A 15,782-nucleotide genomic window follows, 5' to 3' on the forward strand; every position below is an offset into this window, starting at 1 on the left:
TGTTTACCTTCATTTTTATAGTATGATTTGCTGTAACTAATCTAAATTAAACTATTGAAAATGGGCCATTATTTTTTGGACATCCTGAATTGTGCCAGAAACCAGGCTCTCAGTTGACGATCGCCCTTGGAAGGTGGCTGCGACAAGGCACACAGACACATAGTTATACAAGCGCTGCATCAACACACAAGCCAAGAAGTAGTTAGGGTGACTGATCATGGTCTCGGTGGTTCTCAAACTTTTGCAAGTCAGAGCGCATTTAAAACCCCACCAATAATATTGTAGTTTCTTAGAAAATGTTATAATTTTTAATGCCTTACAGAAATATATACACACCAATGCTCAAACTCAAAGTTCGTTAACAGTAAAGAGCGACTACAGCACCGTACAGAACTAAATCACTGTTCAAGCAAAACTTCTAGAGTAGTTCAAATAATAAATAATGATGTACTAACAAAAATAATGGCATATTCGTAACAAAATGGTAGAATAGAGAAACTGTACTTATTTTTGTAACTGGACACACATTTCTCATACCGGTGTGACCTGGAAGAATTCTGCGCACCAATATTCCCTTGTGCACATTTTGAGAATCATGAGCAGAACTGCACATGCAAACCCCTGCGTGAAGCACCGCCCACCACAAATCGTCATTTCCTTCTCTTTCAAATAGAGCTTATTTTTTCTACATGCAAAGTGCACGTGGACAAGGAAGATGGTTGCTAAAGAACTAAACAATTTAATGATTATCCTGGTTTGAAATGAAGAATTAAAATAAAAACGGCCAAGAGGAGGAAGTTCAGAATGCCACGAAGGCCGAAACACGACACGAAGAGGGGCAAAGAAGCCATCTGAGGCTCGAAACCACCCATCTTCGATGGCCAGTCTTCCTGGGTAGGATACAAGCAACATTTACAGGCAGCTGGAAGTAAATGGTTGGCGCTACGAAGAAAAAGAAACAGTACGTACTCATTTTAGCCTTGCAGGAACTTGCTACTCAAGCGATAAAGATATATGGGTGATGGAAGTTTTTTTTTCACTTCTAGGTGATCATAGGTAGTGAAAAAGAAAGGTTTGTTAGGTTAGGCAAGTATAGTAAAATCCAATTGAAATTAAAATGTGCATCAAGAAACATTATTAGTACTCAAAAATAACATAGGTACTCAGGGTCTTCCTCCCCCCCCCCCCCCCCCCACACACACACACACACAAGGAAAAGCAGGTATTGTCAATAATTACGACAATATTTAACAAGTAAAAACATTATGCATATAGGCATAAAAAGAACATTATAGACTTTTGTACATATATGTCAAATCTTCATCTTTAAAAGATTTTGAAAAATTTCACTTAAAATATGAAAGGCACTAATGTACGACAAAATGAAATACCTTAAAAGTTAGCCAATGCTTACACATGTTGCATTTCTCCAGCTTGGTATAATACATAAATAGGTATTTAAATTTTTGTGCCTAGCCCTTCTTGCATTTTTGCATTTCTTTTATAGTTTAAAAACTCTGCCTAAGATATAAAAAAATAATATTTTATGAATGGGGTAGTTAAAGGAAAAAAATTAAAATCTGAAAAATATTTTTTTCCTAATCATTCTGTTACAGGTCATGTAGCTTACCAGTAAATTACAATTTTAATGGTTGGTTGGGTTATGTTAGCTATATTTAAAATACTGTGAAATAGTGTTAACAGTCAGTCATATAAGTAAAATTATAAATACTATAAAATCATATGGACCATTGGTCAAACAAGGTATCTATATTTAAGAGCTGTAAAAAGTGTGAACAGTTTGTTAGGTTATGTTAGAAACAAATAAAATACTAATTCGGTTTAGCAGGACAATGAATAGTAATTCTGCAGATTAATGGCTCCTGGAAAATAATAATCAAAATGAAAGGTTGGTTAGGTTAGGTCAGCTACATTTTTCCAATGCCAAACTCTCATAACCAATTACCTCTAGTGAGTGTGAGAAAACTGGAATACTCTTTGCCACATGATGAAAGCCCAACAATATATATATATATGATTTTAGATTGTTTTTCTTTCATATTTTTAAATAATCCCCCATACATCCACAATTACCCTGCAGAGTTCCAAATCAAACAAAACATTTCGTAAATAATAAATTATCTAAACATTGTAAAGGAATGCTCACCAAAAACCAGTTTTTTTTTTCATGCAAATATTTCATGTCCAATAACAATATAACATACAGTACCTATAGTCAGTAGGAGTGTATGACGTATGACATTTATAAATGCAATAGGCCAGAAAGAATATGCCAATGTCTTACCTATGCTTTCGAATTCGTCCGGTGTTCTTCCGCCTGCAATCAGCCACTTGCACCAGTCTATTGTCTCCCAGTCAAACATTTTGCAAGGATTTAGAATTAAATTCAATAGATCATTTAGATGTTGGCTCGAGCCAGAGTTGGCGCAGTCCGCGTGAACGTACGCGGCAGCCCCTCTTTTGCCCTTCTTCATCAAAACCTGGGCAGTGGTGGCTGGGTACTCCATGGTCCCACTCATCATTGAAATTCAGCGATTTCTACAGTACAATTAATTTCACTGTCAAGTCATGGAGTTTCGTCAACTGAAAGGATTTTTCAATTGGTTAACATTTCGTTGGGTCTACGTCTTACAAGTATAATTAGAGACAAGGTTATATTTAACAGATCATGTAAAACCAGCACTTCATTTCATGCCGTCATGTCAAATACCGAAATAAATTTGGCATTTTTAACATAAACTCTGCACAAGCACCATATTGGTAATTAATTATGCCATTCATACAAATTAGTAGCAACTAATATTGTTTTTCGACACTGTTACAGAACTTCAAACAATTTACTATTTTACATCAACAAGGACTAATGAACTAAAACTATGAAAGATGGCACTGCCAAAGAACAAGTAAACATCAAAAATTTCTTCCGGGTAGGTGTGTTCAGAAATAAACAAACTTCCCAAAAACTATAATTTTCATTAAATTATTTTTATTCAATATCCAAACAAATAAATTATATCTATATATTAAGTAAACATACAAGTTACATTATCTGCTATAATATTTAATTTTTGAAAACAAAATATCGAAATAAAGTTAGATTCACAATCTAAAGGTAGCTTAGGTAAGTAAGCACGCATGTATGTAATCACGTTATTATGTTTCGTCACATCCAAACTCAAATGTGACTTAAAAATTAATAGTTGGCGAGGCCTCAACATTTACTGACATATATTAGTTACAGCCAAACGTTAACTTGATATATTTTAATGTAAATTATAGGTACCTAAAATTATGACATTTGCATTGCACAGGAGAAAACTACTTAAATACATTAAAGGTTTTACTGTACGTAATTAATTACACGACTATGTACAAGTTATTTTTTGTAGCAAACACCAAAATTTAAAATGGGTTCAAACATAAGTTGAAAATCTGTAAAGGAAGCATATAAAAAACAAACGAACTTCAAAAGATTTTAATATAATAAAAAAGGCTCTTTGCAATACGTTGCTGACATTTTGGAGGTTATAATCACATCCGTTGTGCGTCAAAAGTTAAAGTTCGGGAAACATTATAGACGGACGAAAGATGAAATTTTTCAATCGACGCGACGAGACGTGACGTAACAGATCATTGTGAGTCTAGCTTTTCTGTCAAAACTATAAAAATGCACTTAAAGTGATAAAAGACTACTTAAAAGAGTTATAAATTATAAATAATTCATAACATATTTTTTTAAATATGTATAGTTATTATCTATAGAACAATATCATGTATATAAGTATATTATTTTTTAAATTTAAATTTAAGTTTCTACTAATATTATTGTGTAAAGAGGGTGAAAATATCAAATAGTCTCCGCAATCAATTCCTCGATCAAATAAAGACAAGAAGTGCGTGGGAAACCATCGTATATTCAAAAATTGATCTACTAAAGCACGTATGAACATAGATATGCAATCTATTGCGATCGATTGCGAAATATTTTCGTTCGCGTAAACGTTTTAAGTTAGAACAAAATTACTATTGCCTGCGAAAGGCCGGGGTTATGAACTTCATGAGGGACGCAAATTCACAACAACGCATACGCAACAAAATCATGGTCGTTTATAATGCACGAAAGTCGCACGATATTAATAACTACACTAGGCTACTTGAAATCATGATACATTAGAAAACAATTTTTTTTTCCCCAGGGATTCTTTAGATAATTCATGTTTATCATTCAAAATAATGAATTTTCAATAGTTTAATTTAACAGTGCTATATTGCATGTAAAAATGTTTAAAAAGTAATAACGTTATGTAGATTAAAAAACATTGTGATGATTATTTGCATCAAACATTGTAGTAGGACAATATAAGAAACTCAGGCCTTTTAACATGGCGAAAGTTGGCGACACCCGACTGCAGCGATTCTAGTGGCTCAGCCTGAAGAACGCCCGCGAAATTCAAATTTAAGAATCTGTTGAACGAATTTTGGAAATAAATAAAAAAAATAAATTCCCTTGTTTTAGAATGGACGATCTCGGCACAGACTTTTTCTCATTGTACGAAATCTTGTTCTCGTAGACTAATTAATTTACATTTCATATGTTTGTATGAAAACAGTGTATTCATAAACGGAACAAGTCATCGTAATCTATAAAAATATTTTGATTTAACGATCGTGTAAAATGACCTGACTTTGAAAATGTGACAGTCCATTACAACTTTAAATAATGAAACGTACTTAGCTTTAAACCTGAATATTTGTAAATCGATTATTATATTAGCAATAAATTCGTGAAATATGATAATATTTATATTAGTTTAATATCTTAACATTGGTGTGCGCTCTCTCTCTCTCTCTCTCTCTCTCTCTCTCTCTCTATGTATGTATATGTGTGTAAATATATATATATATATAATATATATATATATATTCTATAAGTGGTATTTTGGAGATCTAACGTCCCGGAAAACATCATTAAGTGATTTTAATGTTGCTAACATTAATACAGCATTTGAAATGTAGCTAACATAACCGCATCAATGGTTCAAAACAGTGAATTATTGTTATATGTATGTACTATTAAAATATTTCAATGCTGTTTAGCAGTCATCAAATAGATATAGCGGAATTTAAAAATACAATTTTCATAATTTAATTTAATTTTTTTTAGAAGAGCCACTATTCTATAAAATTAGCATTTAATATTTATAAAAGATACTTTTAAACAGTATTATATATAAAATTAATAAATATTTAAACTCATTAAATGTTTTAGCTAAGTAACTTTATTTTATATTCAGTAATTTAATTTAGAATTGTTTCTATAAAGTTGTTGATACTTTTTTATATTAAAAATGCAAACAAACAAACATTAATTTTTCTTTAAATGTATATATACACATATTCACGTATACCCAATCAATCCATAGCGAATATATTTATAAGATTTATTTTTATTGTCAGTAAAAAATAAACGTTATATGCCTACCTAGTGTAAAATAACTAATCCAACGTACTTAGCTGTATATTTAAAGTTATTATTATAACACTTAATTAAACAAATAAAAAAGTTATAGTATGATTTTCTTCAATTACAGTGTTAAAATGTAATAATGAGTCCTATAAGAAAATGTACAAAAAAAATATTGTAATTGAACGGGATTTGATCCCATGAAATTCCAATTATCAGTTACGCATAATAAACAATGCTACATATACAAATTCCAAATTATGGTAAAATATTGAGTTATCAAGGTTGTAATCTCTAAATATTAATGGTTTTTTTTTTAATGTGTTATAATTTCTTTGTGTGACTGTTAAGGGCTGTATAATTTATTTCAGAATATTTTTGTTATCACGGAGATTTACTTCGCACACCGATACGCTTTCCTATAAATTCCTACTACAATATTTGTTCGCATCTTTAAAAGTTATCGGAACACTTAACTTCAAATATGGAAGGCGGAAACGCCGCAAGAAGTTGAAAGTTGTGTGATGCTTGTTTTTCGTTTTTGTGTCTTGCGTACCTAGTTTATAAACGGGTATTTGCAAATATCGTTGTTGAACTTTTTGCGTTATTGCATTTCTTGCGGAATTAATAAACCTCCTCTTACGTTAGATTTCGACCCCTGATCTATTATCTCTATATCTACATTGTGTTCATGGCGTGTGTCCGTTCTTATGACATCGCTGTTACTAGACGTGTAGGTCTCTCCCCTCCTAATTCAAACAAAAATTCTATCTCATACTCGAAACTTCACAACTGAGGAGCTGATTGGCAAACAGTACGCTAGATTTCAGCAGACACTGCGCCTGTGTGGTATTGTTACCAGAAACCCTCAATAGATATGCGGGTTGTATTCACCGTTGCTTGATGCATGGATACGTTGACATGATTTAAACTGACACAAAGTAAGAAATCAGATGTTGCCAGGGCCGTTGAGAAGGATTGAGCATTGATTTTTTTGGGTAATTGGTGGTGGGGGAGGGGGGAATCCCTCACCTCTGAAGAGAAGGGGTCAGTTAAGTTTCTAGATTATTTTTAACGCTTGGGTTTACCCTCATAGGACTAAAGTCAAAGTTATATTGTTAATACAATTTATAGGAAATCTTACAAGTTATATTATAACGCGCAGATCATGCTTATATATATGTGTGTGGTAACGTATACAGTATTAATTAATTTATTTATTTATTGAGTTGTGGGGTTTAAAAGTTGTATGCACATTAAATCAACGGAGTGGTCTGGCGAAATCTTATCTGCCCCTGGATCCTGATTTTCTCTCGGCGACCCTGGTAGTTGCATGTGGAGTGGATGGGTAACCAAAAAAAAAAATGTTTGATTTATTTTTGGTAAACTTGTGACATCCGAACATGCATCCGAACAGACACACAAAGTTGCCACAGCAATAGGTTTAATTAATGTTATGTATAGAATCCTAAAAACCAATTATGGCATAGAAATATATATTTTACAGTGTAATGTGATTCTCGTTCACAATGATTATTGAACACTAATAGCTTTGCTTCCCACGAAGCATCAAATAAAATTTTTTATTTTATATCCGAGGAATATGTAGAGCTGAAACGAAAGATTAAAAATAAATAAAATATTGTTAGGTTGGTTGGAAGATGAGAAATTAAAATAATTTACCGACAAGGCTACATACTGATGTTAATTAATGTAGGTACAACAGCTCACTATATCGTATCACCCAAAATTACCTACATACTCCTTTCACGGAGATCTCGCATATTTTTTCCAGAGCATTCCTCCCCCTACCAAGACCGGTTCACCATTGCATTTGTTTTATTATTACTGGACTCTGAGTCAAACAAAAAAAAAAATCAAGCAATAGGTAGTTATAGGTAGGTACGTAGATTTCCTTTGTAGCAAACAATGAAATAGATTACATTATAACACGATAGTAATAACTAACTCTTACAACTTAAGGGGTTCCTGTGCATTCAGTTATTTAACTTCTTTTGTTAGAAGGTACTTAGCATACTTAAATGTACGTTTACGATGTAATCTACAAAATAAATGCATCAATGGGAACATTTAAACGAGCAACATACTGCTTTGAAAGTTTAAACTATTCAGTGTTTTAGAGTAGTCTTTTCATAGTTAAGGAGTTACAAACAATAATTTTGTCACGAATTTAAGTACTTGAGATAACGTCATTGTCATTGTTACTGCGGTCCACGGTTCTCAAACGAGGGTAGGGTCCCGCTGGTAACGCTAAGGCAATGTTGGCAGCAGCGAGGAGCGCTGAGGTTGGCGCGCTTGTGGCAGAATTCCGTCAGCTGTTTGGGGACGTGGTTCGCCTCGCCTCCGCCAGGATCGCTGGCTGCAGTCTTTCCCACGTTATCGCGGCAAGGGGTTTACTTTGCGCTCTGCCGCCGCGCGTCAGTCGAGGGAGTTTTTTTATTGGCCGTGTGTGTGCGTGTTGGGCTGTTTGTTTCGTGGGCGGCGCGCGTTCGCCGTGGCTGGAAGTGTCGCGAAGATGGGGTCGAACGGCTTGTATGCGTGTTTCCTGCTGCTACTGCAGATGCACGCAAATTCCGTCCGGGCCTTCAACCTGGAACCCCGCATCCCACTCATCAAGAAAGGCAGTCCTGGGTCTTATTTCGGCTACTCGGTGGCGGAGCACCAGACGGTGGACGACATAACTCAAAACGTCGACAGCAGCTGGTGAGTCTTCCCCCCCCCCCCTTTTTTTTACACACAAAAAAAGTTCGAATGTCACGGTTGCTGTGTCGTGCGTCGGTTCCAGGAAGTTGTTGAAACGCCCACCTGTATGATTGCACACGCTACCTTGAACGTGCGTGATAAAATAAAAAAATAAAAACGTGAGTAAATAGTTTATTTTTAAGTTGATGCGTAGGTTTTTAATTACGCATTGCTTTCTTAATTTGGTAGATATAAGTTTAACTCTGTGGAATGGTTCCTTAAAAACCGACATGACTTAAAACATGAATGATGATTTTTAGAAACATTAAATCATTGCCTTTTTTTTTAAATCTTTTGTGACTACTTTGTAACTTTTATTTTGCATCAGTTTATAAATCACTTGTTTACTCACGCTCGTGAATGCTGATTCGCCTACAATGCTAGGAAAAGCAGGTGTATTCACACAAAGCATATTCTGTCCCTAGACTTGCATAATGTAAACATCCTGTGCGATAATAAATACATTGCCTTCCGGACTCCATACAGGAAGATGAACATAGAATGAATCGCATTATCGTCGCAGTTGACATTGAATCGTCTGTTGCACTCGCATGTGTTACGAGATCAGATCGTGTCAATTTTCTTCTGTGCTGATAAGATAATGAGCTGTCTAAAATTTCACGTTTGAGAAAAGAACGAAACTCAATTCCTTATTGATAAAGTGATATCTAAACATTTTACAAAATCCATACGTAACGTCAACCAGAGAATGTTGCTTATGCGCTTTAGCCTATAATAAAAAAAAAAGTGGCAAATTTGATTCAGTTCACAGTCGATTATGAGTTTTAGCCTCTGCTCAGAGTCATAAGTTTTCTGTGATTCGTAGAAGGGAAATTGCTGCTCAATCCCTATCGAACATGTGACCGATCGAGGTCCCTTTCATAATGTGAAATTTTAAATCATTGTTAATTTCTATATTTCTCAAGTAGGTACTTGATTAGTATGCATGCTGTACTGTATCTTATTAATTTCCCGCTTCTTTAATCAATTGATCAACAGAGAACCTTTATATTTCTCCTGAGCGCCATAGTTATGGAAGTGCCTCTGTTGTAATAGAAAATTAAGTATTGATAACCTTTAACGAACGGTTTCCTGCAGAGAATAAGAAACTACTTATGAAGCATTCTATTTTAAAATCGTATGTGTGTGTGTGTGTGTGTGTGTGTGTGTTTATAGTGGAACTAAATCAGAAAGCCAAAATTACTATGTATGCCTTAGTTTAACAAATTCTAAAGAACTTTTCTTTTAAACATCCATCCAAGTGTAGCGGTGTCAAGAGTATGTTATCGCACTAAATATCAAACCGTGATTCTCTCATTGACTTAATTCGAAGACGGTTGGCCAAGACCGTATTTAAGCTGGAGTCACACGAACACGAACACGGCACGACAAACTGTCGCACAGCATTTTATAGCACGACATTATTAGCATAGTCTCACAATACCACGGCATTAACTCGACAATTAGTTCCAAGCCAAATACACCCATAAAACGCAGTATAGAATGCGATAAAAACAGTGTAAAAGACAGGAAAAAAACATGCTATCTCAGCCCATGCCTTTTCTTTTTTGGCTGATTTCTGTAGTCCTTCAACAACCCAATGTCATACAGAATAGCATTAGCCTGAACTTTTTTTAATTACAATTTCTTTGCTGAACACGTCCATTCTTAAATTTAATCTTCACCGATCTACAATAACAACATTGACCATAAACACACGATATCTGTTCATATAAACAGATGAAGGCAAGCTACAAAACGAATTTTTTTTTTTCATGTTGATGATTTTACCAATTGGGTGAATATTTTTGAACTTTAGTTCTGTAAGGTTTCCTTTCCGTTTCCGTTTTACTTCCTGTCGGGCGGCACGTCATGACAAAATTAGAAATAAGAATCTATTCCATGCGAGCCGTAGTGCTGACGTCACAGCGACCTTGTGTTTTCATTGGCTGCTGAGCGTGTCGGACCCGTCATGGCACTGTGACTCAGCTTTAGAAGCGAAACTTATCACAGTGGAAAATAATGGTAGTACGGGCTTGCAAATTATTATTATAAACATTGGTTGTCTGTAAAATCGGTTTACGGACGATAGTTTAACGTGACAACGTCATAACAAAACACTGATGAAATGATTCCATACTTTTATGATTAAAATTGAATCATTTTTATTGAATTATCACTATTTTGTATGGATACAAAGAAGGAGTGAAATGAAATCTACAATTTAATTGATAAATTTACTTTTATTTGCACTCATTAATTCAAATATGTTTATTACTTTAACGAAGAGATTATTTTAACTATAACTTTTATACATGTTTGCTATTTAACTTCTCCCAATCTGTGTTATTCTGTTAAGGATAGGACGATGATAGGAAAAGTAGGAAACGAATGGGAGTGTTTCAAGTTTAATGTGCCTCGAAAAAGTCAAATCGATGGTTGTTCCAATCGAGTGGAAGAGAGATAGATGCGGCGCAAGCGTACATGAGCGTAACGGGACAATGTGTGTAACGGGACACTATTTCGTGCGTGCACCCGGCGTTCATCGATTTATTAGACGTCACGTAAAAAAAAACATTCTGGGGCAAATAGAGAAACATTAGGAGTTATTATGTATACATTCGCCACCAATAAAGACGATTAGAGTCTCGAGTAACGGAGTTATAAATGTTGATCGCGGCAACTTCTGATAAGCGATATCTCGGATAACCCGTATAGGATAAGAAACCCGCCCCGGTTTTCAGTTGGGCCGGTGGTATCATTCTTCAGAATGATGTTTTTCCACATTTCGTCGGCGTAGATTAATATTTCACGCCAATTCATGATTATTCCCAACCAGTAAATGACATCTTTGAAGTTAATTTTCTTTTGGCTTTCGACAACAATGAGATCATATGGTAGGTCTTCAAGTATATGTTTCAACAGTTTTTTGCTTGTAATGGGCGCTCTAGGTCAGATTATTTAAAACTAGGGAAAGGAGGGAAATACTGGATTGCTAGTAGTTCGCTAAAGAAACATAATGTAGAGACGGTGTTATTGAATAATAATAATAATAATAATAATAATAAATTAAAACAAATTAATTGAATTCACTTTTGCAAGAAAGAGCTAAACTTGAACTAGGTAGTTATTTTATATTAGCTTAGATGTATCAAGAACTCAGTACAACATATAATTAAATAATATGTATTTTTAATTAGTGATTTGATTTGATTTGATTGATTATTTAGTAAAGAATGGGTAAAAATGGCTAATATTGTAATATACCGATGTAACGAAAATATCTAAATTTGGTTCGGTATCGATGTACTAATTCAAACGATGTATCGAAAGACGGATATATCGATGTGTTGGAAAGTTTTGCCAACCCTACTTGCGATTCACGGAAAATGCGATGTTGGAGGGGGGGGGGGGGATGGAGTGACTGGCGTCCTGAATCACATCTGCGCCTGCGCGCGGCGTTCTTTGGTAAACAGGCTGCCTCTCAGCTGCCGATGCGTGCTAGCTGTGCCTCTTGTGTGAGGGGGGGGGGGGGACCCACTTCCTAGACGCGTGTACAAAGGCCCTTCCTCATGCCGCGTTCCCTAACGGTAAATGAAGAACAGACGGGAGGCAGCTGAGTTGTCGAACGGTACAGACAGTTTTAATTTCGCCATGTGTTGCACACCAACACACGTATGTACGTATTCTTTTTAAAAACACTGTACACACACTTAAGGCTGTATGTCCCGTGCCAGGTTTTTTATTTTTACTTTAACATGGTTACAGTGGTAGCCCTTTTTTTTAGAGGTCGAACTTCAACAAAATGAAAAAAAATATATATATATATATGTATGTATGTAGTGCATACTTTTTGTAGAATGAGCTGGCAAACTTGAATGTTTTAAAATATATATTTTTTGTTTGCTGCATGGCCAAGGAGAATGAAATAGAATAATGGGTTCGTAAACACGGTGGTCGAATATCGTGCACACGACCTGTTATTGTAAAGCAGTTCCTCAGCTATCCTTCATTCATCCGTCATCCACCTGTCCGTCAAAAATGATCCGTACATCCATAATATTGTTTCACAACTCTCTATAATGCAAACATTTTTAAGAAAATGTATCTAGTATTTATTTTTTTTAGTTTTAATATCGTGTACTCTAAGCACTCATATATAATCAAAGTATATATTTTTTTCACTCTAATATTTATTTTAATATATTTTAGATTTAGCATACGTTATAAATTACACTTTTGTGTATTTTTTAATTGTCGTTTAAAATAACAAACTTTTAAAAAGTGTTCGAACGCAGAAAAAAAAACATAATGTGGTATCAGCTAAACAAATGAACCAATGAATATCCTTTAAAAAAAATGCAATGTCGTTCGGACAGTTTTTGAGGTTATAGTTCCATCCATTCGTCTGTCCAAAGTTTGGTAAGGTTTTGACGGACGGACGGGTGGAATTTTCCTGGCCATCTGGTTGGCTGCAGCTGCAGGTCACGTGATTGACAGACGTCACCTCCGCCCGTGTCACTTTTTTCATCCGTCAAACCCACGCAGCTAGCAAAGCGATTTGCAACACGACGTAAGTCAAAAATATTTTCCCAAGTAAGTGCTACCAACAATCAGTGTTTTTTTTTCTCTACGAAAATTATTTCTATATTGTTTACTATTTACGTCTTGTTGTTTAACGTATTGCTAGGGACCAGAAAAATTCCCTGTTTCGACGGCCTTCAGGATAGACTGCACATTCCCCTGTACACTCGGGCAAATAACGCAAGTTCATTGGCTGCGGACTTGTGAGTCGTCTCAGCTGGTTTGTCCGTGATTCGATTCTTCTTTGGTTGAGGGTTTATAACTGGTTGAGATTCGTCCAGATGAAACAGTAAGCCAATAGCAAAATTATCTAAGAGGTATATACATATATTTGAATTCTAGCCTATCGCCGAATGAATCCGCGAATTTTTCCGGTCTCTACGTATTGTGTTAGTGTAGACCTCGGAAAAATTCAGAGTCGTGATTGAATTGTTTGGAAATGAGTTTTAAGAACTGCAATGTAATTGTACAAAACATCAGAACGACCAAAAATACAAACACAACAGGCCCGTATTCTAGTGACAATTGACTGTCGCAGCTAAAACAATAGATATAATCCATCCGTCCGTCTGTCAAAAGTGTGAGTTTGCCAAGCTTTTGACGGACTGACGGATGAAAATTTTCGGGCCGTCTCATTGGTTGCAGGTCACGTGATTGACAGACAGAGGCGACGGGCTATTGTAATTTTGGCCTGCCTCGTCAGGGGTGTTTGTGTGCTAGTTAGGCAGGATGAAGCGCGACGCTCGCTGGTGCTTCTAGCGCGGTGTCTCCTCTGGACTGGCGCGCAGTCTTCTCGTCGTGCATATGAGCGGTGACCGTAACATTATATGGCCGAGAAATTAAGATAAAGGTGTAATGCAAGTCCCTTAAAATACTTTCAAGAATCTGTATTGGTTGTTTTACGCCTAAAAATTACTCTGAAAACATGCGTTTCAGCCAGTTTTTACTCTTCTAAAAAATACAGTTTAAAAAACTTAATCGGACATCAAAAGTACTTTTCGGCCCTCAGTGAACTCATAAAATGCTTTTCGTAAGCAGACCCCACTCGGATGTTTCGAGTAGTTTTGAAATCGCGTTGTTTTTCCTGAAGCTCTGCGCACCGTGTTTGTGCCCGGGTAGGCGGGGGCCTTAACTGTTCTAATTTTTTTCGATCGTGGCGCGAAAGAGGCGGGCGAACAACGCAGCCAACGGATGCAAGACCTTCCACCGGGGTGTGCCCTGGTTCCAGGAGTCTTTGGAACGGGGGGGAAGGGAAGTGGAGTTGTTTGGGCCGTAACGACAATAGAGCGAGCCCGCCATACATGGACACGACGGGGAAACAAGACAAGCCTAGTGAAGACAAGGGAAAAGGAGGTGTGTGGTGGGGGGAGGGAGTTCAAAGGCATTGTCTACCCGTAAGAAGCACGAATACTCGACAAAAAAAAAACACACGCGTGCAGTCTCACAGCGACGGCGGGGCGTATAGCTGCCCGCAGCTGTCGCCTAGGGCTGACTTTACGCCTTCGCGAAAGAGAAAGAGAGAGAGAGAGAGAAAAAAACATACGTGTACGCCCCCCCGCACGGAGTCGACGACGTGAATAAAACCTCCTCCCCTTCCCCCCCGCCGTTTACATAACAGCCTTTTGTTAATTGCCCCTCGGGGTTCATTACCGTGTCTCGTTCAGCCGCTCGTGAAATGAGGCCGGCTGGACGGCTGAGGGCGAGACGGCTTCAAGTGCCGCGGCGGCCGTGTCTGCTTCTAGCGCGGTGTCGCCTCTCTGGTGCTTCTAGCGCGGTGTCTAGCGCGCAGTCTTCCCGTCGTGCAGCGAACATTATGTGGCGGAGAAATTCAAGAATCTGTACCTGTTGTTTTATGCCTGAAAACTAGAGACCGGAAAAAATTCGCGGATTCATTCGGCGATAGGCTAGAATTCAAATACATATACCTATTAGATAATTTTGCTATTGGCTTACTGTTCATCTGGACGAATCTCAACCAGTTATAAACCCTCTCAACCAAAGAAAGATCGAATCACGGACGAACCAGCTGAGACGACTCACAAGTCGGCAGCCAATGAACTTGCGTTATTTGCCCCCTAGTGTATAGGGGAATGTGCATTCTATCCTGAAGGACATCGAAACCGCGAATTTTTCCGGTTTCTACTAAAAACTGCTCTGTAAATACACCTTTCAGCCATTTTAACTCTTCTAAAAATACAGTTCCGGAAACCATTCCGGGCGGTTTTGCTTCTCGGCTATTTTTTTATTTTATAAACGTTGCAAAGCCCGAATACTTGCCTTCGGGTAACTTCCGTGTTTTTTTTTTTTTTTTTTTTACTTCGCGTTTCTTAACGTCCGCCTGTGTGGTAACGTAAGCGTCGCCATAAGAGAGTTCATACTGTGCTTGCAAACAGATTGTCTCTGTGACGTCAAGTGACGTAACAAAGATATTTGCTGCAATTTTCAAATATATATATTTTTTTTCTCGTCTTTAATTTAATATTTGTTACGTCACTTGATACTTTTTTATGTCGCGCCTTAACCCGCGCATATTTAAACGTAAAATAAAATAGTCTTAAGTTCCACGGGAGCAAGTAATGGTGCGTGTGAAGTGCAGGGGGGAGTGCGCCACTCGAGAGCGCGTGGTTCTGGCCGTGTCTGGCGCGCGGAGGCCACGCAGCGGCCCGCCGGCGGGAATAGAGCCGCTATCTGCGCACACGTGGTCGCGCACGTGTCTGCCCCGTTGCCGGCGCGGGAGATAACACCGCGTGTTCACGAGGCGTCTACACGGCGCGGCCAGAACTACCGAAGGTCCTCTTGACTAATTCTTGCACCGTGTGCCATAAGAAACACGAATAACGTAGAAATAAGATTAATGTGCGAGCACAAACAAACCAGATCAGCCACTGGAAAACAATAAAAAAAAAATAACTGCACAGACGGACACAATATGCTGGGCTGTAAAACGACG

The 15,782-nt window shown here is 37.1% G+C and overlaps 2 protein-coding genes across 4 annotated transcripts in view; one reads left to right on the plus strand and one right to left on the minus strand.

Annotated features, from left to right (window-relative positions):
- The window catches only part of LOC134537041 (E3 ubiquitin-protein ligase Ubr3), a 115,925-nt gene extending 112,999 nt beyond the window's left edge, over positions 1 to 2,926 (minus strand). The window contains exon 1 of one of the 2 annotated variants that reach the window (XR_010075917.1): positions 2,306 to 2,903. Coding sequence is in view for 1 of the 2 variants with exons in the window: in XM_063377258.1 (XP_063233328.1) it covers positions 2,306 to 2,543 (238 nt within the window). In the remaining variant the exon portion in view is untranslated. Of the gene's footprint in view, positions 1 to 2,305 lie in introns of both variants that reach the window. The other variant, XM_063377258.1, reaches the window with a different exon arrangement.
- Positions 2,927 to 7,855: 4,929 nt separating this feature from the next.
- LOC134537046 (integrin alpha-PS1) overlaps positions 7,856 to 15,782 on the plus strand; it is a 123,231-nt gene continuing 115,304 nt past the window's right edge. For both annotated transcript variants that reach the window (XM_063377269.1, XM_063377270.1), the window contains exon 1: positions 7,856 to 8,209. In XM_063377269.1, the coding sequence (XP_063233339.1) occupies positions 8,022 to 8,209 (188 nt within the window). In that variant the 5' untranslated portion in view covers positions 7,856 to 8,021. The remainder of the gene's footprint in view (positions 8,210 to 15,782) is intronic.

Source organism: Bacillus rossius, chromosome 11, assembly GCF_032445375.1.
Source record: "Bacillus rossius redtenbacheri isolate Brsri chromosome 11, Brsri_v3, whole genome shotgun sequence".
NCBI lineage: Eukaryota > Metazoa > Arthropoda > Insecta > Phasmatodea > Bacillidae > Bacillus > Bacillus rossius.